This window comes from Papio anubis, chromosome 1, assembly GCF_008728515.1.
Source record: "Papio anubis isolate 15944 chromosome 1, Panubis1.0, whole genome shotgun sequence".
NCBI classification, from domain to species: domain Eukaryota; kingdom Metazoa; phylum Chordata; class Mammalia; order Primates; family Cercopithecidae; genus Papio; species Papio anubis.
The window spans coordinates 2528598-2556139 of NC_044976.1; the positions used below are offsets into that span (position 1 = coordinate 2528598).

At 61.0% G+C, this 27542-nt stretch overlaps 1 protein-coding gene across 1 annotated transcript in view; it reads right to left on the reverse strand.

Moving 5' to 3' along the window:
• Positions 1-27542, reverse strand: part of MEGF6 (multiple EGF like domains 6) — a 122090-nt gene that overhangs the window by 86915 nt on the left and 7633 nt on the right. The window contains 3 exon segments of the mRNA XM_021935323.2: positions 3391-3495; positions 17345-17454; positions 26061-26195. Of these exon segments, the coding sequence (XP_021791015.2) occupies positions 3391-3495; positions 17345-17454; positions 26061-26195 (350 nt within the window).

Sequence of the window (27542 nt, forward strand, 5' to 3'; positions counted from 1 at the left end):
TACATGGACTCTCGCAACCTGCACAAAACATTGCCAAATCTCCCTGCTGAACAGAAGGGGGACCGGGGTCCGAGAGGTGGAGTGGTCACACAGGCACAGGCCTAGGGAATACCAAAGCCAGCCCTGGACAAAGTGAGCAGCTGGCCCTGACTCTGACTGCACCGAGGCCTGCACTGGGCCGGGGAAGATTTCACTGCAGGCCCTGGCCCAGGCCAGGCCCTCCACCTTCGGGGCAGACAGGCCCGCTTTGTGCTCCCACAGCTCCCGCTGCTTCTGTGGAAAGGCTCTCAGGGCCTCAGCGAAACTGCTGCAAAGCACCCGCCTGCTGTACACCCGAGACTTGACCCCGTCTGGGCCAAGGAGGGAGAGCTGGGGCTGTGGGGAGTGGGGAGGGCTCCTTCCCACAACCGCCCTCCGTAGCTGCCCAGAGAGTTCCTGTCTCCCTCCCCGACTCCGTTGTTCAAATGAAATAATTTGGGGGAACCAGAAAATATGGCTTTTATTTTCAAAACTAGAATCAATTATAATTGGGGGGTTAGTTAAATATTCCCAAGTGTGTTTGAGCTCAGGTCTACAGTGTCCAGACCCAGAGTGGAGGAGGGACAGGAAGGTGATGGTGAGAGGTCTAGGTGGGAGTGCTAAGGGCAGGGGCTACACCTGCAGGCAGCACCCCCTCACACCTGGTCCTGCACACCTGGCCCTGCACACCTGGCCTACACACTCAGCCCTGCACACTCCACCCTGCATGCCCAGCCCTGCACATTCCACCCCTGCACACCCGGCCCTGTACAATTCAACCCTGCAGGCCTGGCCCTGCACACCCAGCTCTACGCACTCCATCCTGAATGCCCAGGCCTGCATAATTCAGCCCCGCACACTTCACCCTACACAGTTCGACCCTGCATAATTCAGCCCTGTACCCTCGGCTTTGCACACCCGGCCTCCACACCCTCCCCTTCTTCCGAGAGAGAGTGACCAGGGAGGACGCCAGGCAGCCACCCTCCAGCTTGTCAACTGCCCCCTGTGAAGGCCACGTCTGCCCTAACTGGCCACTCTCCCAGGAGGCCCACTACCCAAGGGCCACAAGCCAGCCACAGGTAGGGACGCTCCTGCCCTGCCGGGGACCCTGCTCCCCTCTTCTCCAAAGCAAATCTCAGCGGCTCCCCCAGAACCAAGGCTTGTCCCTGCACCAGGTGGCAGCATGGCCAGAAGGGAGTACATGGCACTCCCTCAGACAGACCTGGCTTCAGCCCCAGCTAGGCCACTTGCGAGCTGAGCACCAGCAGCTGCCGGGTCTCCCCAACCTTGGTTTCCTCTTTCAGGAAGCAAATGAAGTGTGGAGTTGATGAGGTGACACAGGAAGAGAGTGGCTGGGAGCCAGGAGGGAGCTCCCGGCCTCCAGCCTCCCTGCTCTGCGGTGCATTCCCACGGTGACCGGTGCATTCCCACGGTGACCGGCGCATGGGGCTGCTGCTCTGGAGGCTGAGCCTGGCGCCCAGGCGCCGTGAGAGTCTGTGACGCAGAAGTCAGAGCCAAGAGGCTGGTGGGGCACAGGGCACCTGAGTGCACCCTGCCCCACGAGACGCCGAGTTCCCCCACGGGGTGTGCAGCCCCCAGTGAGCCTCCTACAAACCCTGTGCCTGCTGGTGCCCCGGGGGCCGCGCGTCAGGGTCTCACAGACCAGCGGGCTCCAAGCAGGCTCCTGACAAAGATGAGGTGGGAGGAGGGGACTGACGGTGGGCAGGAGGCCAGCCCTGAGGGGGCAGGTCAGGTGTCCTCCATCCCCTCCCAGAGGACACGGCCAGGAAAAGTCACCCCCCAAGGCCACCTCCTCCTTGCCCTCCGCTAGGAACAGAGACCACCGGAGGCTCTGCTTGGCTGACCAGTGAGCCACAGCCCTGTCCCGGAAACCTCCCCAGCCAGCCCAGTCAGCCCTGGTATTTCCGTGTGAAACCGAAATGAAGCGACGCACACGCCAAAAGATTAGACAAATGAGACGGAAAGGCCCTCGGGGCGTTTCTCAACTCCTACCAGTGGCCATAATTACAGTTCTCAAGAGGCCAAACGTGACAGTCGGAGCCCACTCCATCCTGTGTGGACCCCCATCTGCCCTCGGAGCTGGGACAGGTCACCTCTGACCACAGGGAGGCCTGGCCAAGGCCTGCAGCCTGGATGTCGCAGGGCAGTGACAGGGCAGGGGACCCGGGGGGGGGCCCTTTCGTCCACATGAGACAGCCGGGTCTCAGTCCCCGGCCGGGGCAGCAGCCCTCCCAGCCGCCCAGCATCCAGGAAGCAACAGGCACTCGCGGTGACTCGGCAGGGGCCGTCCCAGCTAACAGAGGACATTCAATAAACCCTCCAGCACCAACCGTCCAACTTTCCAACAATGACCAACGCCCCAGGCTGCTGGCACCCAGCTCCAAACTCTGGGGAGACCAGCACCTCTCGAGAACCCCTCCTCAGCCCGGCCCCCAGCGGAATGTGGAGTGGGCAGAGGTGCCCTTCACAAACGTGGGGACCTCTTGATTCCTCTGATTTCCTCGAGTCTCCCCCACTGTCTGCCTGGGCGCTGGAGCATATCTCTCACTCTGCCCTGGCATCTGCCTGGCATGGAGCCCCGGTGGCCACCACACAAGCAGTCCCAAAGCCCCAGGGCCACTGGGAGTGTTTCATGCCATCGGGACAGCTGTGGCTCAGGCTGCGTGAGGCTAGGATGAAGCAACCCGGGACAGAGCAGGAAGCCACAGAGGAAGGGAAGACTCCCGCTGCCCATGGCCCAAAGGAATCGGGACGAGGCTTTGCCGCTTTTCCCCACATTGGCGCGTGCTTTTCTTTACAGAAATCCCGTCACCCCGATGGCTTGCTTTCAGCCCATCCCCACTCCCTGCAAGCATCTCCCCACTGCCAGCTCTGCTTCAACCTGGTCTCTGGGGCCTGTGAGGGAATCCTGTCTAGGCTGTGCTGCGGTTACTCAACCAGTCGCTTTGGCTAGGACCCCCGGGTGTCCCCCATCTTGTAACACTGAGGACAACCACAGTTCGGCAAGTGGCAGCACAGCTGGAGACCCTGGGACCTGGCCACCCTCTGCCTTTCCAGGGGGCCAGCGTCCCCTTTTATAAACAGCAGGGCTGGCGTGGTGGGTGCCAAGATGATATGCTCCAGCACCATCCACTGAGGGGGCTCTCTCGGGGTCACCCCTCCCCTCAACACCCTCAGAGGGGCTGCAGGGAACTGGTGGAGGGATTGCAGAATGTCCTCAGAAGAATGCCCGTTCACTCAGGGTGTGCCCTACACAGCTGTGCTGGGGACAGCCAGTGGCCGACACATCTCCGCCCCTCGCCCACAGGCTGGCCATGACCAGGGCCTTGGTGCCCCAGGGGCTCCACTCACCATACTGACAGCGGGGTCCCTGGAAGCCAGAGGGACAGTGGCACGGCTGGGCTGAGCCTGGCGCACAACGACCACCGTGAAAACAGAAGCCGGCACTGCATTCAGCTGCGGAGGGAAGGAGCAAATCAGTGAGACGGGCAAGGACGGGCGAGGCAGGGGCAGGTGAGGCCTCAGGGTCTCTCGGGCAGGCAGCCCACCCAGCCTGCCAGGTCCCCAGCCCTGTTCTCTCTGTCCTGGGTCACACATTGCCCAGCCACCAATGGTGGCTGCAGTGTCCCCCAACTCCCAGCCATGGCTACATGCAGTTGGGGTTAGGCGGAACCCCTCTAGAGTGCAGTAAAGCCCTAACTCACTTCACCTAGATGGGGAGGAGCCAAGGGCATTTCCTGGGGAAGGTGCGCAGGGAGTGGGGGCTGGGGAGGGGTGGGGGAGGGAAGGTGGGGGTGCAGTGGGGAGGGGTGGGCTGCCCAGTGGTCAGCACTGCACAGCTACAAGGGCTGGCTGAGGACCCCCCTCAAGACCCTGATAGTAGAACCTACTAGGTTGGCCCCATTCTCAGGGAGGGGTGGCCCCGGCCCAGGCCAGTCGGACCCCAGGGAGGGGACGAGGTAAGGTCCTAGCAGGTGGGGGCTCTGGAGAGAGGGGGGTGCCGTGCGGCGTGGCAGGCAGCCCCATTACTGGCAGTCCCACACTGCCTCGCTGCCCCCTCCACAGCAGGTGCCCTCCAGGCTGGACCAGGTGCCTCCCAGGGACTCCAGTACCAAGTTCCTTCACCGGGCAACCCCTACCCTGCACGTTACTACTCAGGAGGGCAAGGCCAAGGTGCGTGGGCTGCGCTCACTCCTGAGGGGTGCTCGCTGGGTGACTGCATGGTCAGGGCAGTGACCTGGGACTCCCTGCCCCACCCAGAGCCTGTGCGACCTGTGGGCTCAGTGAGTTTGTGTGTCACTCATGGCCCCCGTGCCAGGAGTCGGGAGAGAAGCTCTAGCCAGGTGGGCCCTGCGGTGGCTGCGCCAGGGCTCCCAGGATTCCCAGGCACGGGCCAGGTCAGCTGAGAGGAAGGAGGACAGTTGGCCACTCATCATCTAAGCAGCCCCAGACCAGGGGCTGTGCCCGGTGGGGAAACCAAGGCTCAGAGACTTCATTACCTGGCCTGGACCACAGAGTGAGCCATGACTGGCTCGGGCTTCAGGGCCTGTGTGGCCGTCCCATTTACAGATGTGCCCAAGGCCAGCACCCAAACCTGGACTTGGGATCAGGACGACCGGGCCTGGGTCTGGACTGGCACAGAGAAACACGGGTCCCTGTGAAAGCTTCTTCCTCCCACGCCTCCTGCAATCACGGCCACCACCGCTGCCCCGGGCATGGGGGCATCCCCTCCCCGCCTGGGCCCTCACACGCATCTGGCCACATCCAGGCCCCACCAGCCTCTTCCCTCCAGCCAAACACGTGCAGCTGGAGGATGTGTCCGAACTCGACAGGGTGGGGGCCGGGGGGCTGCAGGGAAGCCGGATGGAAGTTGCCATGACCCTGGAAGCAGCCCAGGAAATTCCCCAGGGACAGGGGACCAGCCTGGGGCCCAGCAACAGGAAACATCCGTGTCCCAGGTGTGAGGCCTGAAGCCTGCTGACACACGCAGCTGCAAGAGCAAACCAGCTGTGTTTAGCTCCCACCACGCAGGTTCCGGTTTTCCTCGTCCTGAAGACCTCCAGCCCCAAACAGCCAAGGCCAGTCACCCTTGGGTGGGGAGCAGGTGCCGGCCCGGAGTCTACCCCTAGGACGCTGCCCTCCCCGGGCTCTGCTGAAGGATGGAAGGCAGGACCTGCCCGGATCTCTGAGCCCGGGGAAAAGCAGCCACTCACTGCCTCCCCGCTCCCACTCTGTTTCCCACCGGCTGGACCCCACCCTGCTGTTCTCAGGGCCCCTCTCCTGGAGCCCATGCCCACCACCCTGTGTCCCTCCTCTAAACTCCACACCCTTCCCTCCCTCCCTGCTCCCCCAGGAAGCATCTGCCTAAATCTGAAACAAAGGGGAAAAGGAGTGTGCTTCTGAAAATCCCAGCCAGATCCAGAGTGGCCGCTGCCCCGGCTGAAGACACCGTCTCTCAGGCAGGCAGAGCTGACTCTCTGCCGGCGGAAAGGGGCGCACACGGACCCTACCACATGTGCACCCAGCAGGACACCAGGCCCGGGGCAGCCGCTGCCCTCTCTTCAGTGTCCAGGGCAGACATTAATCACTGGTCTCCATCCTGGGCTAGAAAGAGGACACGGAGACCAATGATTAACGTCTGTCCCAGGCTGGAAGGGCACAGCCACAAGATGCTCCCTGGACCCTGGGCCAGTCACTTGGATGAGTACACAGCGAATCCTTCTAGCAGCTCACCTAGCGGCTCAGACCAGGGGTCTGGGAGATAGCACCGTACATACTGGATCATTCACCCACATCCTGTTCAAAGCCAGTCCAGTTGGGTCCACCCTCAGGGTACCTTGAACACACCCACGTCTCTCCACCTCCTCTCCACCATGACACCAAGGCCACCGTCATCTCCTGCCCTCCGCAGACGCCTCTTAGCTGGCCCCAGCTTCTCCTGCTCACTCAGTTTCCATTCTCTACCTCACTGCCGTAGTGACTTTTTAGAATACAACTCAGATCTTGGTCCCCCGGTTGCAAAACCCTTCATTTGCTTTCCATTGACTTGGCACAAAACCCGTGGTCCCCAGATCCTCCCTATCCGATCCCCGTGCAACTCCTGGCCTCCCCCCAGACTCAGCTCTCCCTACTTGGGGTTCTCCCATGAACAAGCTGCTCTCTGCATGGACAACCCTTCTTTTCCCCAAATGTCACTTCCACAGGGAGGCTCCCTAAGCCCCATCTCCAAATCAGGGCCCACAGCGCCCCGCTCTTGCCCCCTTTAGTGCCTCTCAACCATGATTAGGCATTCAGTTGGGGTGACAACTCACTTCCCATGCCAGGCCCCGGGCTCCCTGAGAGCAGCCCTGAACTCCATCTTGATCACCGTCACCCACCCAGCTCCGACACGCAGGTGTGCCGGCAAGCTTGTTGATGAAGGAGTGAATGAATGAACAAACCACCGCATGGCCAGGCCAGCCGGGTGTGAGAGGGACCTGTGGATGCTCCTTGGGGAAAGGGAGGGCACAAGGGGATGGAGGAGGAGGGCTGCACAAGGCATTGCTCCCTCCCAAGGGTGGAAAAACACCAGGAGGCCCTAAAACAAAGATGCACAAAGCAGCGCTCCAAACCGAGAGCAGGTGCTCCTGGTAGACATCCCCAAGCCGTCCACATCCCCTCCCCACTGCAGCATGTGCTGACAATGCATAGCCACCTGACGATGCACAGCCACCTGACAATGCAGCAGCCCGGCCTCCAAAGCCGTCAAGGGCCACACCTCTCCCTCATTCAAAGAATGGGAACTGGCAGCGAGGACCGTGGCCATTTGCCGGCTGCCCAGCTTCCCAGGCGTCTGCTTTGGGGTGAAATTGGGCAGGTCTACCTCAAATTCCCAGACCAAAGGTTGGGAGGGCCCTTAGAGGCATCCGGGGTGCCACCGGCACAGGATGGCAGGTTTGGGGAGTGCATGGCGGCATGTCCATGTCTGTAGCCTCTTTAACAACCCCCACTTTCTCACATTGAACTGAACCACAAGCAAACACCTCTTGCAGTGGCTGCAGCTCATTTCTGGAATTGGGTTAACTGTGGAAAGGGGACTGGATTCCCCTCCAGGGGCTCAGTTCCTGCAGGTGAAGACCTTGAGCTACTTCTCTGGAGCTGCCGCTTGGCCAGAGCCCTTGGCAACTTTTCTTCCTGTCCCTTGAACAACCCAGCCATCTTATGGGAAGTTGGGGTGACCACCAGGCGGATCAAGCCGTCCTATCCTTCCTCGCCCACCAGCCCAGCTCTCCAAAGATGATCGCTGGAGTAGGGGCAGTGCACCCAGAACCTTCCAGAAGGAGGATCTCTGGCTGCCACTAAGGGTCATTCCGGACACTGGTGACTGGCACCACCTCTGTGCCTCATGGCCTGTGCTCCCCCTGCACCAGAGGGCAGGCCCACGTCCCCTCACCACGCACCAGCAGAGCCCTCCAGGGAATGGGGATGAAGCCGAGGATCAGGGACTCCTGCCCCTTCTGTTGAGGACACCGAGCAGTCCCCAGGCCTGCATCTGAGATGGTAACCACAGAATCCAGGGTAGGTCTCTGCCCCTGAGCACCGGGGAGGCATGGGCGGGCGGTAAGGCCGCTGCCCTCAGCACCTGCACACCCCCTGGATGGGGCTCCCAGCCCGGAGATGCCTGGGGACTCTAAGGCGTCACGGGGCTCCCCACCCACCACCCTACAGGGAAGCTCTTATGCTGAAGAGGGAAAGAGAAGGAAGTTCTGGGCTAGGTGTGAGGATGGAGCTGCAGCCATGAATGGGAGCATGTGTAGGTGTGAGTGACACACATCCTCTGTGTGGGTGTGACACATGTCCTGTGTGTGGGTGTGAATGACACGTGTCCTGTGTGTGGGTGTGAGTGACACATGTCCTGTGTGTGGGTGTGAGTGAGGACACATGTCCTGTCTGTAGGGGTGAGTGACGCATGTCCTGTGTGTGGGTGTGAGTAACACATGTCCTGTGTGTGGAGGACATGGACATGGAATGGATAGTGGAACACAACCTAGGTGGTGGATGGACATGGCCCGAATGGACAACCCAGGTGGTGGACATGGCCCAGGGTGGACAACCAGCCCAGGGATGGACACCGGGACACCTAAGTGGTGGATACCACGTCCTGCAGGGTGGACATGTCTCTAGAAAGTGTGGACAAGGTTCCAGGAGAAGAGGACACATGAACCCAGGTGTGGTGGACACAACTTAGTGGACATGGAAGGAAGTGGACACATAACCTAGGTGGACATGACAAAGGGTGGACACAAACCCAGTGGACATGGACAGAGGACATGGACATGGACATGGTGGTGGAGTGACATTACGTCTCAGGTGAGGACACATGTCCTGTGTGTAGGTGTGAGTGACACATGTCCTGTGTGTGAGGACACATGTCCTGTGTGTGGGTGTGAGTGACACATGTCCTGTGTGCGAGGACACATGTCCTGTGTGTGGGTGTGAGGATACATATCCTGTGTGTGGGTGTGAGTGACACATGTCCTGCATGCAAGGACACATGTCCTGTGTGTGGGTGAGGACACATGTCCTGTGTGTGAGCGAGGACACATGTCCTGTGCATATGACTGAGCATGGTGTGTGAGCATATGTCTGAACATAAGCATGTATGTGGCGTGTGGCCTTATGCACGCTCGAGTGAGCATGTATGGGCATGACCGTGACTAGTTGCTCACAAATGTGCGTTCACATGCACGTGTGTGTGTGTGTGTGTGTGTCAATCTGTGCAAGGCGGTGCATAAGTGATTTCGTCTGGTGGGTGGCAGGTCCAGATGCAAACATGTGCCTGGCACAGAGGTCCGTGAGTCTGGATGCAACTCCACAGGAGGAGAGACCTGGGGTGTGGGGGGAGGTCACAGTGGGACAGCAGGTCCTGCCAGGCCATTTGTGAAGCCTGTGCTGTGTCCACATGGAGGAAAAGGGAGCCCAGAGCCTGGGGCGTCAGCTCCGCCGATTCCCATGCTGGGACTGAGGGCTGGCATGCGGCCAGAATGCAAAAGGAAAAGAAAACGGCAGAGGCAGGAAAGCGGAGGGCGGCCCGGGGTCCACAGAGGGCCCTGCAGCCCCTTCCCAGCAGGCCCAGCCAACCGGGTGGGCAGTGGCCGTGGGGCCCGGACAAGCAAGGAGGGGAGATAGACTGCAGGGCCCGCCGGCCTGATGGTCCAACAGCTGGACACGGGGCCCCAAGCCCAGGCCTCACCCTGGGCACCCCCGACTGTAGGTGCCAAGGTCGCAGGTGCACCAGAGCCCAGATCCAGGGCAGTATCCAGTGGCCTGGACCCCCATCGATTCTGCCAACTCCACCTGTGTACAAGGGGGAAGGGCACCAACCCTGTCCCGGGTTTCTGCAACAACACAAGCCGTATATAGCACCCTTGACATAAATAACTCCATCTTAAGAGTCAGACTCTATTTCACATTTCACAGGGCACTTTGCCAACAAGGACAAGATGCCTTTTGCTTAATAAACAAATTTTAAAAATAAAGACTGCATGTAACACAAACAAGCACGCTCCACTCTCAGGCCTCACTGAGGACTCCGTGGTCATAACACGAGCAGGCCTTCAGCTGCTGAAAAGGGCTGTTCTTGTGGAAAGAAGTCAGCATCTGCCCCGCAGTCTCTGCCATATCCGAGTCCCTTGCAAGGCCCACGGAGGCCACCAGGGCCAGACCAGGAGATGCTTTTTGTCTTTGTTCTGTCTTTTTTTGTCTTTTCTCCTGTTAACCCTTTCTCCTATCTCTTTTTCTCCCAGTGTTCAATGTGACTTTGTTTGTTGTGAAATGTTTAATCTATAGCATTTATATAATAAGTACACTACGATATATAGTTTGCAATGTTGACCGGCGTGTGGAGTGGCGGGAGCCTGTGTGCCTGTGGCTCTGACTACAGGGTAAACCGGAAGCACGAAGGAGAACCGCCTCCTCGGGAACTCCATGGAGCTCACGGCCTCTGTGATAGAAATAGCATCAATAAAGTCTGACATTGTGGAAGACACGATCGTGCATGGACCTGGTTATCTCTGAGCCTGCACTGCTCATGAGACAAACCATCACAACACCTCCCTACAGAGTCAAAGCCTGCACAGGCCGTGGATTTCCTGAGAATATGTTTGTCCTCCCTGGACAGCCCAGCATCCCCCAGGTAGCAAGGGGCTAGGAGCGGACAGGAGTGGCCAGGAGGGGACAGGAGGGGACAGGAGTGGCCAGGAGTGGACAGGAGGGGACAGGAGGGGCCAGGAGGGGACAGGAGTGGCCAGGAGGAGACAGGAGGGGACAGGAGGGGACAGGAGTGGCCGGGAGGAGACAGGAGGGGACAGGAGGAGACAGGAGTGGCCAGGAGGTGACAGGAGTCGACAGGAGTGGCCAGGAGGGGGTGGGACAGCCTGGAGAGAAGCTCTGGGTAGTCGCACTAAGGCATCCTCCCTGGGCCGTGGGTGCCTGGGGGTCTGCCCCAGAGTTGAGGGCCAGGGAGGCTGGGCACAGAGAGGGGCTCCAAGGTCCTGCAGCCCCAGCCTTCGCAGAGGCAGAGCCAGGTCCGAGCCCTCTAGACTCAGTTCTTGCTCCATCTGCAAATCCAGAATCCCACCCCTTCTCTCTGCCCTCCTGACCCCCCGAACTCAGCCCTGTCACCTCTCACTAGGGCCACCATGAAGCAGCCCTCACTCCCACCTCTGCCCCCGCACAGCAGGCCCAGCCTCTCCTTTGCACAGACCTTGCTCCTGCCCTCATGAAGGCCCCAGGCCTATGCCCCTGTGGTGGGGGGAACCCTGTCCCCCAAATATTCCTGCCCTCCTGTGACCTCCAAATGTGACCCTGCTTGGAAATGGGATCTTTGCAGATGTGAAGAACACCACGACTGAGATGAGGCCCTGCTGGATTAGGGTGGGCCCTACGGCCTACACAAAAGGCCCCAGAGACACAGAGGGGAGACGACCACGTAGAGACGGAGGCAGAGCGGGGAATGAGGCGTCTACAACCACGGAACACCACGGCGGCTGGAAGAGATAGGAAGGACCCTGCCCCAGAGCCTCAGGAGTGGGCACGGCCTTGCTGACACCTTGATCTGAGGCTTTTCTCCTTCGGAACTGAGAGAGAGGACATTCACGTTGTTTCAGCACTTGGCTTGTGGTCCCTTGCTGCGGCAGCCCCAGGAGCTCATATCTGCGCGCCTCCCCCCCCCCAACCCCACGCCCGTCCCATTTGCTCCAGACACAAGATCCTGCCTCAGGACCCCGTACCTTCTATTCCCTGTTCTGGGATCTCTTCCCAGGCATGTGCAAGGCCCACCCCTCACATCAGCAGACCACCACCACCTGGACAAAGGAGCCTTCCTGGACCCCTATCCAAGCCAGCACCACTGGGCTCTGACTATGGAGTGAACCGTAGTTCACCCTACCCTCTGCCCCTTCCTCCTGCCTCGCTTTTCTCCATAGCATTTCTCATGGCAGCTTCATCCTTTCCTGCGTGTCCCCTGCAAGGACAGGAGCCCCAGGAGGTCAGGGCAGGTGCAGGTTTCTGCTCACTGCTACCCTCTGGGTCCTAAGCACCATGCCAGCCGCTGCCAGGCCTCCATGACCGTGTGTCAAGCAGATCGCCTGCATCAGCCCTGTTCAACACAGACTTTAGGGTACTGTTTTATCTCTGTGACTTTGTGGCTTCTTTATTTTTCCTTTCTAAGACAGCCTCTAGATTCAAGGTGCAATTAGTCTGGAAAAGCCTGTATAGTCTGTCTCAGGAATCCACAGAGCACATTCACATATTAAAGGCTCTGAGAATTCCTGCAAAAAAAGAAGTCTGCTGAACTCCGGTTTAGGAAGCGCTTACTGGAACACAGAATCCCTTCCCAGTGCCTGTCACAGCGCACGGAGCTGGTGCAGCTCCTAGCTCCACGCCGAGGCCCTGCCTCTCCATCCAGTGGCCTCCCCTTCCCCCAGGCCAGGCCAGCACAACCCATATGAAGAGTTGCGGGGGATGGGGGGGCTGCAGCAGGGTCTTCCTGGGCCCCATTCCTCCACAGTTCCATCTCAGGGTGCACACGTGGAAGGACCGGCGAGTCAGCTGCTCCAGGCTGGCACTCATCTGCCACTCTGCCCACCTGGGAGCCCGGCTTGGAGGAGGGGTGCCCAAGGTAACTGGTGCTGCCAGGACCAGGGGGACTCCGGCTGAAACATTATCAGGGTCTGGGAAAAATCTGGCACTGGACCATGATAAAAGCGGAATTCAGAGAATCCCTGAGCAGGAAGGACACCCCCCAGCAAGAGAAGTAGTTCCGAACTCCACTGTACCCGGGCCACAGGCTCTGCAGGGCCTCATGGGCTTGGGAGGCCCCGGTCATGAGGCCCAGCCGCCCCACCCGGCACTAAGTAAGTGGCTCTCAGGGAAATCATAACACCATTAGCAGCTTCCGGCCAGTCTCTCACGGGCGTTAGCCTACTCCTCGCTCCTACACAAACACGGCAGGGCTCCCAGGTCCTGACATTGTCCTCCATGGCCGGGTGTCCAGGTCACACGGAAGCAAGGAAATCTCACAATGACTGGGGATGGGGAGACATTGGCTCAGGGGCCTCCCCTGTCCTTCCCCTGCCAGCAGGGGCTGGAGGGGGACAAAGAAACGAGGAAGGGGCAAAGGGTGAGAAAAGGGAAGGCAGAGGCAGAGCCAAGCCCTGACCCACAGGGCCCTCTAAAGAGTGAGCATCTGTCCTGCACGGGGGCGTGCACCCCACTGCCATCCTCCGGCTCTCAAGGACAGCGGTGCCCTGGGCTGGGGAGCAGGGAGGACCCTGGTTGGGTGTGGCCCCAATGCCCACAGGCACACTGACTGGGGAGACCATGAGCAGCCACGTGTGATCTCAGCTGACCCCACAGAGGGAGAGCCTCCCGGGGGCTGAGGGGCTTTGGCACCTGCAGGGACCCTGAGACTCCCACCCAACACAAGCCCCTGACCCCGCCAGCAGCTGCGCCCTGCCCTCCTTGCATGAGCCGGCCGGCAGAGATGGGAAGCGCACAACAGAGCTGGAACGTGGTGTCGGAAATGCTCGGCTCACCCGGGGCAGGAAGGCAGAGCCTCAGCTGAGCATGGGGAGGCGGGAAGAGACGTCCCAGAACCACCGAGCAGCGGGTAAGGCCCTGGGCTCCGTCACCAGAGAGCCCTGCCCACAAGCCCCTGCACCCAAGCCCTTGGCCAAGTGATGCCGTGACCGAGGTGCCCAATCACCGTGTGTGCCACTGCTACGGTCACTGTTGCTAACAGGAGTCACCATAGGCCAAGCAGGCTTCACCCAGGCCTCCTCCTCTAAGAACAAGAGCTGGCATTGCTTGAGTGCTTACTGTATACAGGCACCAAACAAAGGCTCCACATGAAGTGACTCATTTAATCCCAGGTTTTCAGGTGGACGTTGTCACACCCACGTCCTGGAACTCGAGGCCTGATGGGGCCTCCAGCGAGGGGGCTGGTGGGAGCTGCTACCAGGTCTCAGAGCTCACCAGGTACCTGGGGTAACTGAGCCCAGGACTGAGCCATGTTTTCCACTCTTGGCTGCCTGGACGGGCATCGGCATCCAGCCCATCAACAAACACTTGCTCCACATGCTGGCTCAGGCCAGGCCAGGCTCCCCGAGGCCACCCATTCTGCCCTGCCAGGGCGCTCCTGTGGGATGCAGAGAAGCCCCCAGCCCCAGCCCCAGCCGGCCCAACCACCTCACACAGTGGCCCTGGGAGAGCAGCCGGTCCAGAGAGAGGCTGGCATGGTGCCCCTAGGCCTGCGGGTCCCGGCGTGCAGCCCACTCCCCTGAGAGGGGCAGCTTGAGGAAGGGCCTACAGGCTTCCCTGCCTGGACTGGAGGCCTCGTGGTGGGGGAGGTCCAAAAAGCCTTGGCTAGGCCGCCCGCTGACCCTGACTCACTGCTCCCTCTCTGACGTTCCAGGCTCCCAGGCTGCCCCCCAGACACTCCTGCAGTCCCCAGCACCACCCCCTAGACCCCCGCTGGCCCTCATTTGCCCATCCTCACTTCTGCAGGCCTCGTCACACCCTGGCCACATGAGAAGCATCTGCTCACGGTCAGCCTCCCAGCCATGGGCTCCACATGGCTGAGCACCCGCTGCCAGGGTCCTCGAACCCCCAGTACTCGGCAGCAGCTGAGCCAAAACCCAGCAAACAATTGAGTGACCAAATAAACAAATGACTCCATGGCTAGCACGGGACACGCCAGGCAGCACCCCTCCAACCCTTGGGGCTCAGGCATAGCCCCTGTGAACACTGACTCCCACCCACCCACCGCCCCCCTCACTTGCTGGGACCCAGCCGTGGGGGTGAACAGAGCGGCCGGAGAAGGAGATCACAGGGCTTCCCGGGGCCATGAAAACAAGCAAATAAAAGCAAAACACACAAACAGGCAAATCCTGCGCTAAAAACGAATTTTTAAAAACAATAAGAAAAGCTCAAGTCCAGGATCCGTGTGGGGACCCCGCCGACGTGACAACCAGGACCCCCACCCTCCCCTACCCCCCGCCCCCGGCCTCAGCCCAGCTCCTCCACCCAGCCCAGCCCGGGCTGCCCTGGTGAGGGTCTCAGCCAAGACACCCTCCACCCCACTCCAGCCAGCAGAGCCCGGCCAGGGCAGAGCCACCATGTTCTCCTAAGGCCCCAGGGTCCCATATGCGGATGGCGGCCTAGGGCCTGGCCACGGCACAGGCAGACGGAGCTGGCAGGACAGGCCCAAAGCTCACCTTGGGCCAGGCTGGTGATGGAGATGGGCACACTCACTAAGCCCTGCTGGGACCATCGAGACCCTGACGTCCCCACAGCAGGTAGAGGCTGAAGCAGCCTCAGGGGACTGGCCCGGCCCCTGCCCTCGAGCCTGACTCTGAGATGATCACTGCTGATGGCGGTGAATACAAGGTGTACACGAGGATAGCCAGAGCCCAGCTCGGGGCTCAGAGGGGACGGCATCGGGGGAACACGGCCACGCACACGTCTACCTGCAGTTGCCTTCCCTGCCCGGGCTCTCCGCCCCTGCCCCACCTAGGACCCCAGGCCCAGGGACACCCCCAGCCCCGCCCCAGCCATCCATGCAGCTGGGCCTTCAAGTCCCCCCCGGGAGCAAAAAGCCCGCTCTCCCCCCATAAACCCTGGGGACTCGGGCTGGCAGCCCCTCTTCCCCTCCCCGCCCCCGCCCTGCTCCAAGCTGCCTGTTGTTTTGCCCCATTATTAGAATCCCCTTGGGCAGGCCCCAGAATCCCTGCCTCAGAGTGGAAACTCAGGAGAACCTTGGCTTTGATGTCTGCCCCCTCCCCACTAAAAAGACCCCTTTGTTCCTCCCAGACGACAGGAGCAGAGAAACAGGGCACAGCTCAGGCACCATCAGTGACGGTGGAGGCTGGGACCCCCTCCGAGGGGCGCCTGGCCAGCAACCCCCTCCCTGCTGCCAGCAGAGGCCCCGTCGCCTCCTTCTTCCTTGTTACTCTCCTCCCTTCCTGGAGAGAATTATCCACTTCCTCTAATGGAAAAACATGGCCATCATCCCTTCTCTTCCCCTTTTCCTGCCGGAGCTCAAGCCAGGACGGGCAACTTCAGCCCTGGTTTGCAGTCTGCACGCTTCCTGTGTGAGAAGAGCCCTTGCGGCTCCAGGCAACTACCTGCCATAAAGACCCCTACAGCTGGGTTCTGTTCCTGTCACTGGAGTCCGGGGGAGCCCGCTGCCCGTTAACAAACCTCGATGTGGGGAGTGTTGGCCGGACATGGCGGCTCACACCTGTAATCCCAGCACTTTGGAAGGCCGAGGTGGAAAGATTGCTTGAGCGTAGGAGCTCAAGACCAGCCTGGGCGACATGGTGAGACCCTGTCTCTACAAAAAGTACAATAACTATTCAGCGTGGTGGTGCTCACCTGCAGTCTCAGCTACTTGGGAGGCTAAGCTGGGAGGATCGCTTGATCTCAGGATTTTGAGGCTACAGTGAGCTGTGATGGTGCCACTGCACTCCAGCCTGGTTGACAGAGTGAGATGCTGCCTCTAAAAAATAAACATAAGGCCGGGCGCGGTGGCTCAAGCCTGTAATCCCAGCACTTTGGGAGGCCGAGACGGGCAGATCTCGAGGTCAGGAGATCGAGACCATCCTGGCTAACACGGTGAAACCCCGTCTCTACTAAAAAAATTAAAAAACTAGCCGGGCGAGGTGGCGGGCGCCTGTAGTCCCAGCTACTCGGGAGGCTGAGGCAGGAGAATGGCGGGAACCCGGGAGGCGGAGCTTGCAGTGAGCTGAGATCTGGCCACAGCACTCCAGCCTGGGCGACAGAGCGAGACTCCTTCTCAAAAAAATAAAATAAAATAAATAAATAAATAAACATAAAAAGTAAAAAATAAAAATAAAAATATGGGGAGTGCGTGACTCTCTGCCACACTCCATGGCACAGCCTGTCCCTCACTGGCAGGATGCCGCCTCAATGTTGTCCCTCACTGGCAGGATGCCACCTCAATGTTTTAGCGGAGGCCGGCTTTATGGGACAGGGTCCCACACCTCTGTACCAACCCCTCCCAGGGCGGGACACTGACCCCTTTGCCCAGGCAGCTGCACCTGCGGGACTCCTGTCCCCATGCCTGAAACTCTTCCCAAACACCTCTGTAGCTGTGAATCCCAGTCCTTTTACAAACCAGAGGCTTGAGAGCTGCCCACTCAGCTCAGACCACCCAATTCCAGTCCTGGGCCCGCACCTCTGAGCCCCAGCACCCCAGCACCTGCCCGGGTCAGGTTGTATGCCGCACGGGCCTCTCGAATTGTGCTAGTTACATACAGAGAGAGGAAGGAGCGGCTCCCTCGCACCCACGGAGGCTGAGGCCTGCCACCCGGCCCAGATTGGCCTTGGGAGAACATGGTATAGGGAAACGGGGCAGGGAGAGGGACTCAGGGAGCCGGGGGTGAGCGTGGTGTGGCAGGTGAACCCCGAACTAGGCTCAGGGGTACATGAACCCACAGACACCAATGCGTGCCCCCAGGATACCCTCAGACACCCTACCAATGGCAGGCTCCTGTCCTCTGGAAGAGCCAGCAAAGTGGACTGACCCCACCCGGCCCCAGCTCTCTTTCCAAAGCTCTGCCAGCCTCGGCTGAGGTTGCTTTTGCAGCCTTTGGCAAGCAGCGTTGCTGAGCAAGTGGCCCCTGCGTCACTCGTGTTGCCGTGGAAGGGCGATCCCCACCAGGCCGGGTGCAGATTCATGACTCTACTGGGTCATCTGCGGTGGAGGTGGAGCAGGGGGCAGGGAGGCACAGGCGGCACTCACCCGAGAGGCAGCCCTGCTCGCCGGGCTGCTGCGTCCACCCTCGGCAGCACCTGAGCACGGTCCGGGTCTCCGTGGTATACACCTGCCTGTAGCCCATGTAGTAGACAGTTCTAGAAAGAAAGAGAGAAGGGAAGTGCTTACCATCGCAGGACCGGCTGTACTTGGCTCTCACTCACCCCTGGGGAGACTGACTCTGCATCAGCCGGGTTCCCAGCTGCACAGGCTGTGGAACCACGGTTCTCAAGTGGGGTGGCTGATGCTAATGCCCAGCCAGGTTCCTCTGAATGAGGGGGCAGCATGGAGGCAGCAGGGGCCGTGCTGGAGCCAGCGACAGTGGCCTTGTGCTGCATGCAACCCGGGAACACACTACCCCACTGCCTCTGCCCAGCCCCTTCCCTCCCCACGGTGGTCCTGGCTCCAGGCTGGCATTGGGATGCGCATCTCACCGCTCACCTGGCTCTCAGTGCCTAGAGAGCGCCTAGCCCTGGAGCCAGAATGGCTTCTGGGATGGAGCCAAGTGGGCCCGTGGTGCCCGGGGCGGGGTGGGCTGTGCCAGACACGGGAGGTGCCAGTTCAGACTCCATACTCTCAGTCCACCAGTGAAGCAGATGGCCCCAGTAGGAGCCCCACACACAGGTGCCATGGCCACCGACCCCTACACCTAGGAGGACAAAGCTGAGCTGGGGAGACAGAGGGGCCCTGAAGGAAGTGGTTATGGGGAGCAGCAGGAGGACTTGTGTGGGCCCAGGTCAGAGAGGAGATGCCATAGCGGGCAGGCAGGGAGGGCTTCCCGGGGGCAGTGTGGCCAGGGCAGCCTTGGTCCACAGGCTGGCTCCTGCTCGGACGGGACGGACTGGGGCTGTCACTAAGGCTGAGCAGAAAATGGTAGGGAATGGGCAGCCCAACCTGGCCAGCGGGAGAAGGTGCCCACAGCCAGAGAGATCCCAGCTACCCAGAGGACACGCCGTCCCCCTCCCCAAGTCCAGAGGCTGCCCCAGGCCACCAACACCGTGCAGCCCACAAAGCCCGGTCACCTCAGGACACCCTGCGCCATCCCCTGCCCAGCCCCTGTCTCCACCCTGCTCCTGCAGGCATCACCAGCCCCCTGCATGGGAAGTCTTGGCAGAGCATTTGGCAAGGGGCCTGCCTCTGCCACTCTGGGACTCGCCCTGAGCAGAGGGAGGGTGGGAGGTGGGGGCACCCCAGCCCACGCAGCCCCAGCAAGCCTCCCACCATCACACCCCCGGCCCGGGGCTTCTAAGTCTCAATTCCTCCTTGCCTGGGACTCTTCCAACTCAAGCTGCCCCCACAGGTCGCCAACCACCCGCTCCATGGCCCCTAAAGTGAACGACCCTTGGAGAGGACTGGTGCGCCTGCAGACCCCACAGCCCCTGTGAGGACCGACCCCTCATTGCCCTGCAGCCACCACCAGCTCATACAGGCTCCGCTGCCACCAGAGAGCTCATTCATGCAGGGCTGGGGTCATCAGGGGAGCGAGGCCTCTGCCACACGGGTGCCTACTCCTCTGCCTTCTGGAAGGTTCGCTGCCTCTCGAGGAAGCTCCTTTCCTGCTTCCTCAGAGCATGGGCCACATCAACCCCAGGACCTGCCCACCAACCCTGCCGTCCTTCCCCGGGGAGCCACCCTGACGCCTGGGTCCTCACCCCTCCGCTGCCCAAGCAGCCTCCACCCTCACTCTAGCAAGGACCAGCAAGACAGACGGCCACCTGTGCCACCTGCCCACCCGGACGCCCTGTCTCCCGCTGCTTGTTCTGCAATGACTAATGTCCACACAAATTCAGGCCCACCCAGATGTGACCTTACTTCTTGGAAATAAGGTCTTTGCTTCACCTGCAATCAAGTTAAGATGAGGTCATTCACAGGGGATGGGAGGCCCTAATCCAGTGACTGGCGTCCTTATAAGAAGAGGGAAATTTGGACGCAGGCACAGGGGATGGCTGTGTGAAGAGGAAGGCAGAGACAGAAGTGGCAGCCACAAGCCAAGGCACTCCCAGACAGCCGGCAGCAGAAGCTGGGGGCTGCGACAGACGCCCCCTCAGAGCCCCTACAGGGGTCCAGCCTGCCCGCACCTTGATCTCAGACTTCCGGCCTCTGTAGCTGGGAGAGAACAAAGCCCTGCTGCTTTGAAGCCACCTGGTTCATCGGCACTCACTGCAGCAGTGGCAGGAGACTCTCGCACAGCTCTCTGCATGGCACATGCCCACGGGTCCCAGGGCTCTGAGGCCTTTGTGTTTGCAAGGACAACTGCTCACGTGGATGTGTGCGGCGGGAGGATGGAGAGAGAGGCAGAAAGGGACAGAGGCGAGACAGACAGACACAGGAAGAGAAAGCGAAGGAGTAGAAGATGCAGCCGCCCCAGGCCTGCCCCGCAGCCTGCAGACCCCACAGCCAGCCACCCTCCCCCATCTCTGCCGCTGTCTGCAGGGGCGGTGACCAGGGGCCCAGCCAACAGCCTGGGATCAAGGGCCCTTGAGCCTCTGGGAGCGGCCGGGGCAGCCAGGCTGCCAACTCTGGGTAACAAAACACCCGCAGCTTGCCGGGGCTGCTGCATGGGAGGCCGGAGGTGGGCCCTGGGAACCCTGACCCAACAAACAAGCGGGGCCAGGGGCCGGCGGGCGGCACTTCCCGGAAGCGTGGGCTCATGCACGCGCACTGCAGAGACGCTCTGGGAGCGCCTCGCAAACCCCGTCTTGGCAGGACATGAAACCACTTGCCCGGACAGAAACCGACCACCGCAGTGAACAATATTTGGCAGAGCTGAGAGTGTTTGGGCCTGTGCATGGTAAATATTTATTCCCTCTCCCGGGCTGCAATGGTGCCGGGCTACGTGCTGCTTCCCCGGGCCACTGACCACCCCCTCCATCCCCCTGAAAGGGAATGACCCTTGCTGCCCCTGCAGCCCCCGTGAAGACCAGCCCTTCCTTCCCCTGCAGCCCCCGTGAAGACCAGCCCTTCATTCCCCTGCAGCCAGCACCAGCTCACATGGGCTCCAACGCTGGGGAGCTGGTGCCCGCAGGGCAGGGGTTGTCGTGGTAATGAGGCAGCCCCCAGATGCCCACTTCTCTGCCTTCTGGCGCTACCAACTCACAGTGGAGGCCACGGCTCAGGAAGTGTGGGCCTGGCCGGAGGGACCTGAGCGGCAGCTCCACCCTCAGAGCCCCTCCCCCACCCCTTCCTTCTCAGGGACCTTGCTCCTCAGAGGGCGGGAGCCCCTTTATTCACAGGGCCCCCCGGCTGGGTTTATCGGGGAAGTACCCACTGAGGGGGCTGAGAGCAAGACCCCTGAACACCCAGGCACTCTCTCAGCTGTACTCACAGCCTCACCTACTCTGGGCCGGGCTGGAGCACCCATCACCCTGCGGCCCTGCCTGAGGCTGGCAGCAGGCTCCACAGCCCACAAGGCAGACGAGGGGCTGATGCCCGCTGCCCTTCTGACCGCAGCTACCACAACACAGCCACTTCGGGGCCAGCCCAGGGAGGGGGCTCATCTGATCCTCACCGCTGCTGTGAGCCAGGTGGGAAAACTGAGGCTACAGCAGGTTCCCACCCTACTGGGGCTCATCCAGCCTGCTGGCCTCTCCCCCCAGAACTCAGGAGAGGAGGCGTCTCCTTGTCTGTCGAGGGCAGGACGGTGACCCTGCACCAGGCAAGCCAGGGTGCCCTCAGGCTGTGGGGTGGGCAGTTGCTGCCTCTCGCCCTCGGCTCTCAGCCACCCTGCACCCTGCTCCAACCAACTGGGAATTACCAGTGGAGAAGAATCGCTACAGAAAGAGAAGGCCAGAAGCCAAGCCCTCGGGGACACGGCCCTGACAACGAGGCCCTAACAACCTGGCACGGGCACACCGCAGGCAAAGCTGGACATCCAGAGCCACATGTGGTGCCCTTCAGGCCTGGGCAGGGTGCCCGCCGCCAAGCCCAGCTGTGGCCTCACAGCCCAAGTCACCAGCCACCCAGCCACGTGATGGTGGAGGACTTGGTGGCAGTCTCAGCCAGCTGGTGAGGAGGCAGATGGAGGTGTGTAGAGGCTGAGGGGCGAGCGTGGTGCCCTGCCTGCCAGCACTCATGCTTGCTCCTCACTCCAGGGCCTGAGGAAGCCCAGGCCAGCCCCTGACCCCTGCCCTGCTGGGGCTGTTCTGCACATGCATACTCTATTTCTGAGCCCCAGTCTGTGCCAGGCAGCCCAGAAAGGGCGAGGCTGTGACAGGCACGACCCCAGGTACAGGAGACACTGTCAGCTCAGTTCACGGGTGAGAAAAAGGAGGCTGAGGTCACCACGCTGGTAGGGGTGGAGCCAGTGATGAAACCACGAGCCTCCCACGACACCAGCTAACCCCTGAGTCACCCCTCAGTGCCACGGTGCTCTGGGGTCCTGCCTCAGCTCCCCCGGCCTGGGCTGCAATGCCAGAGGCCTGCCCAGCCCTCGCCCCTCTGTGTCCTCCTAAGGGCAGCCCGGGCCTCCTTCCCTGCATCTCCCCAGAATCCAGGGGCCTCGACTGCTCAGTGCCCCGGCTGAATGGTGGCCAAGCCAACAAGCAGCCCTGCCCTTGCTGAGCCCAGTCACACATACCCAGGCGTCCGCAGCGTGGCAGAGCTGTCCCCATGGGCGCAGGAAGAGTGGCCTGTGCCTATCTCCATGATGCCACCCAGAGCCCAGCTGGGATGCTGGGTCCCCACCAGTTCCACAGCGAGTTGGGAATCTGGTCGTAAGCACTGGGGGCTCGAGGGCAAACGGGCAAGGGCTCAGGGTTAGGGACAGGGACTCCTGACGCCAGAGGAGGAGAAGCAACGCTCTGAAAGAGGACAGGCGGGGGCCGGAGGTCGGGAGACAGGGCTGGCTCCTGGGAGGGATGAAGGGAACAGGCCCCAGGCCGGTCTCGACCCAAAGTCTCACCGCGTGGAGTGACGTTTGGACCGGGCATCTGAGAAGACTCCCCCAAGGTTGCACAGCTGGATTCAGCCCCCACAGGCTTGGGAGGGGACACAAAGAGGAAACGTGGGATTTGGGAGCACCCTGTGCACATGAACAGCCCCAGGAGCATCCCAAAGGGACAGGGGCCCGGGCCGTGTGTCACCACTTCACTTGGGGCTGGTTCCAGTAAAGCACACGAGACGCCCATCCCCCAGCACCAGGGTGGGAAGAGGCCTCTGGTTCCCCCAGGAGTGGGGGCCAGGTGAGAACAGCACAGAGTGCTCGGAGGTGGACCTCGGCCCCTCCCCAGTGACAAGCCTGGGACCTTGGGGCAGAACGGCCACCTTTCGGGAGGGAGCGTTGGCGAAGAGACCCGGACACCCTGCGTTGGGTGATGCCAGGAGGGGATCCCCTGCCGGAGGCCCCCAGGCAGGGGGACTTTGTCCACGGCTGCCCCCAGTGCCCTGCCAGGAGGCTGAGGAACTTGGTACATCAGCAACACTGCTCCCACCCTGCCTCGAGGCCAGCTGGAGACCACGACGGGGACATCCCACCCCCACGGCAGGGGGACTTCCTCAGCCGGGCCACCAGACCTTCCAGCCTGGCCAGTGGCTTGGCCATCCCAGAAACGGGTTGGCTCTTCCACTGGCTGACGCCGTTGACGGAGAATGCATTGAGGAGAACAAATTCCGCCGCAACCAGCACCAGCATCCACTTTACACATTACATCCATAATATGACAGGCCTACGCCCACGATGTAATACACCGGCACGGATGTGCCCGCCCGCAGGGATATGGGTGACAATCCATGGATGGGCCTGCGCCCAGGGATAGTACTACATCCATAGGACGCCCATGGCAGGATAAGGCATTACATTCATGGACGTACCGTCACGCACGCACTGCTACATCCACGGGATTTTACCTACCCACAGGCATTAAGCATCCAACGGACGGGCCTGCCCAGGATGGTGCATTACACCCACAGGACGGGCCCGCGTCCACAGGACAGGCATTACACCTACGTGGACGGCCTGGCCCACGACGACTACACCTGCATTGACGCAAGTCATGGCCCACGACGCATCATACCTACGACGGGCTCACCACGACGTGACTTTACACTCTGATGGATGGCCCGCCCACATTTACATACCTATCGACGGGCCTGGCCTTACACGCATTAAGCACTCCACGGACGGGCTCGGCCTTTACGCATTTACACTCCACGGATTCGCTGGCCTACGATGACACCACGGATGTGCCTGCGTCATACTAATATTTATTGTACCACGGATTTGCCCGCTCACAGGACAGGCATTACACTCTAATGGATGGGTCAGCCTGCTGTGTATATATTGCACCACGGATGCCTGTCACTTGACAGATATACCTATGGACGGGTCACGCATATTAATATTATATAATTTGGCTTGATGGCTCTAAGCAGCCTACGCATTACATCCACGGGACGGGCCCGCTGGCCCACGCGACGACACCAGCCGGACGTCCGCCTACATTACATCCATCGGACGGCCCGCCGACGATATGGCATCCACGGGACGCAAGGCCTGCGACAGTACATCTACGTGGGAGGAAGCCCGCGTCTACGACGATGGCACTCCACGGACGGGCTCGCGCCTACCAGACGACGATTATACCTACTGACGGGCAAATCGCCTGGCCCACGACGAGATTACACCTACCGGACGGGCCCTACCTACGACGATTACACTCCATGGACGGCCCGCCCACAGGATGGGGTAGCCATAATTCCACGGACGCGGGCCCGCGCCCATGGCGGTATTATACCCACGGGAGTGCCCGCAGCCTACAGGGATAGGCATTATATCCACGTGGACGGGCCTGCCTACGCATACATTATACCTAATGGACGGGCCCATTTACATTATACCGACGGATCATACCACGACGATTATACCTATTGACGGGCCTATCGACGATATATCGACGGCCTATCTACGACGATATACCTAATGGATGGCCTACGACGATATAATCATTGGATGGCCCATTTATTTATTATAATCGTTACGGACGCCCGCCCAGTGACAGGCTGATTCACAGGACGGGCCCAGACGATACCACGGGACGTACGCATTACATTCAATGGACGGCTCATGCCCATTTCTATTGGCATTCATACGGACGGGTCACGACGATTACATCCACGGATGCAGCCCGCCCCAGGACAGGCATTATATCCACGGACGGGCCCGCGCCCGACGATATAATTTACGGACGGGCCTTCCAGTCCACGACGATTACATCCACGGACGTCGCACGCCCACGACGATGGTGACCACGCGATGGCCTGCGGCCTACGAGATGCCATATATCTACGGACGGCACGCCCATGACACGCATTGGCACCACGGGACGCCCGCGCGGCCTACGACGTGATGGCATCCACGACGGGTCAGCGCCCCACGACGGCTACATCCACGGACGGCTCCGCCTACGCACGACACCACGTGGACGGGCCGCCCACGCACGCATTGGCATCTATCGGGATGCCCGCCTACGACGCATTGGCATCTAACGGGAGCAGCCGCGCCCACGCATTGCTATACCGGTATGGACGGGCCTCACGCCCACGCCATGGATGAGATAGCCAGGATAGACTGGAAAGCTTTCGCTATTTTGGGGAAAAAATTGAATAGAGCTCTTTCTTCTTTTTGCTCAGGGCCAATGAACCTCAGCCCTTCCGAGATGTCTTGTTTGCGGGGCTCAGGGTCCCTAAGCCTCAGCCCTCCTGAGATCTCTTATTTGGGGGGCTCAGGGTCCCTAAGCCCCAGCCCTCCTGAGATCTCTTGTTTGGGGGTCTCAGAGTCCCTGAACCTCAGCCCTGCTGCACTGGGCTGGGTCATCTGTCTGGGGGCTTGTCCTGCATGTTGTAGATGCTGAGCAGCATCCCTGGCCCCTCAGCCTGCCCAGCTCACCTGTCACCAAACCTGACCACATCTCCACTGTCCCCAGGTAGCAAGACAGAGCCATCCCTGAGTGAAAACCGCCATTATTGCTTAATGGTTCTTTTCTCTTCTACTCTGAACACATCTGAACTGCACAGCAAACACACATTGACAGGAAAGCTACTGGGGCCCCTCGAGCGGGCACAGCAGATGCAGGTGTCCTGTGTGGACCTCACGCCCACGAGAGCAGCACAGAGCAGGGCCTCAGCTCCTCCACAGGTCCCAGGCTGAGAAGCCAAGCCACACTCTTATCTGAGAACGCGTTCCTGCCTTCCCTCCCCCAGACACACGGAAACCCTCCACCTGACATGCAGTGGCTGCCAGTTCCCCACACAACCCACTTTGCAGTGGGGCTGGCTCTGCAGAGCCTGAGTCTATAAAAGCGGAGAGGTGTGCACAGGCACTCAAGTTCGGTGTTGAAATAAAATCTTGAGCAATAAAAAGTTTCACGTGTGTTTGGGAACAAGGCCCTAGGGCCAAGCAGCAGCCGTCTCCTGCCGGGCCCCTGGCAGGCTGAGACCACTCTCCCCCTCCTGCGTGGCCAGCATTCTCCTGGGCCAGGTGCTTGGCTAAACAGGCGAGCGCTACAGCATCTGAGTAGCCCCATGGCAGCCTCACCCGGAGGGTGGGAGAGGCCTCAGGTTCAGATGAGGGCTTCAGGCAGGGGTCCGCGTGGCCCCGGGACCAGGACGGAGTCCCAGCCTCAGCTGCCCAGCTCCCAGGTGGTCAGTGCTGCCCTTTGTGTGAACAGAGCCCCTCCCCCAACATGGCCCCTGGGGCCCCTGCACCTACCTCCGCTCATGGCCCACGCACCACGCCTGCCACCCGCAGCCAGCCTTCCACACCGGCACCGTGTGGCTGAAGGCCTGCACACACGGCTGGCGGCGGCCCACCAGGGTCAGCTCCTGCTCAGCACACACGTGGGGCCTGGAACAGAGACACAAAGAGTCAGCGCCTCGGCCACCCCTAGCCGGCAGCACCCACCCCTCCTGCACCCCCAGCTTTGGGTGCCAGCTCATCTGGAGTGAGGTCCAGACCCATGGCCAGGCCTCCACAGCACAGTGCCCGTGCCACTGCCCTAGGCCGACCGTGGGACCCAGGCTTGAGGGCACAGGAGCTCGGGGGAAAAGGCAAGATGACTGCCACATCCCCATGCATGGGCTACAGCGTGGCTCCTGGTCCTCCAAGACCTCAGGACACAACCACCAACAACGCTGCCTCAACAGACAGGAACTGTAGCCTCAAGGCACAGTCACGCCTGGTCCAGAATCCAGGACCAAGCCCGGGGCCCATCTGTCCTCTCCACCCCAGCCCTCCCCGCCTTGCTTTAGGGATGTCCCAAGCCCTGATGCTGCTGGGGCACACAGCTGAGCGGGAATTCACCCACGGCAAGGTGAGGTGTACATGGGCCCATTCGCTGTGAAGTCAGTGGCTCCCCGGCATCATATTACTCGCACTGGTGAGTGTTTGCTCTCAGAGGAGCAGGTGAAAACCCCAGGCCCATCCCTGCCAAGCTCCTTCAGGTCCCCTCCAAGGCCTCTCCAGCCCAGAGCCTGCATAAACCAGGGGAGGGGAACACGCCAGGGACAGGTGCCCTAAGCCAGCCATCCAGACCCCACCGGGCTCGGAGCAGGTGGAGAAAGGACTCAGACCCTTCAGGGGGAAGGGTCAGAGGGAGGGACCCTCCAAAGACGGCCACACGGGCCAGCACCTCCCGAGCAGGGGTTCACCCCTGGCCTACCCTGACCGAGGGGTGAGGCGGGCTCCCTCTACAGAAGCAAATTTGAGGGGAGAGGACAAGGCTCCAACGCTCGTGTCCCACTGAGTCAGGTTATGTCTGGGGGGCCTCAGTGGAAAAAAGAGGTTTGTCCTGCTCTCCCAGCTCTGGGCTTGCTACCTAGAACCAGGGCCAGGCACACCTGGTGTGGGCCGGTGTCTCCCCTCCAGCCTCAGGTGCAGCAAGCCTGGCAGATCCCGCCAGAACCCCTCCCACCTCCTGGGGGCAAGCAGGTGGCAGGGGTTCCCCCAGCCCCTCATCAGAGGTCCCCACTCCACCAGGAATATTGTCCAGGCTCGGTACCGCCCTCTGCCCAGGACTTGCCAGGAGCCCCTAACCCGCTGCCGCCTGGTGGGCCGGACCCTGGCTCAGCACTCAGAGACTGCCCGCCCCGTCCAGCCACCCTGGCCCCAGGCCAGCCACCCCCAGATGCAGGCTCTGGCGATGGAGGACTATATTTTTCCTCTTTCCTGGGGCTCGTGCTGTGTGGGAAGCCC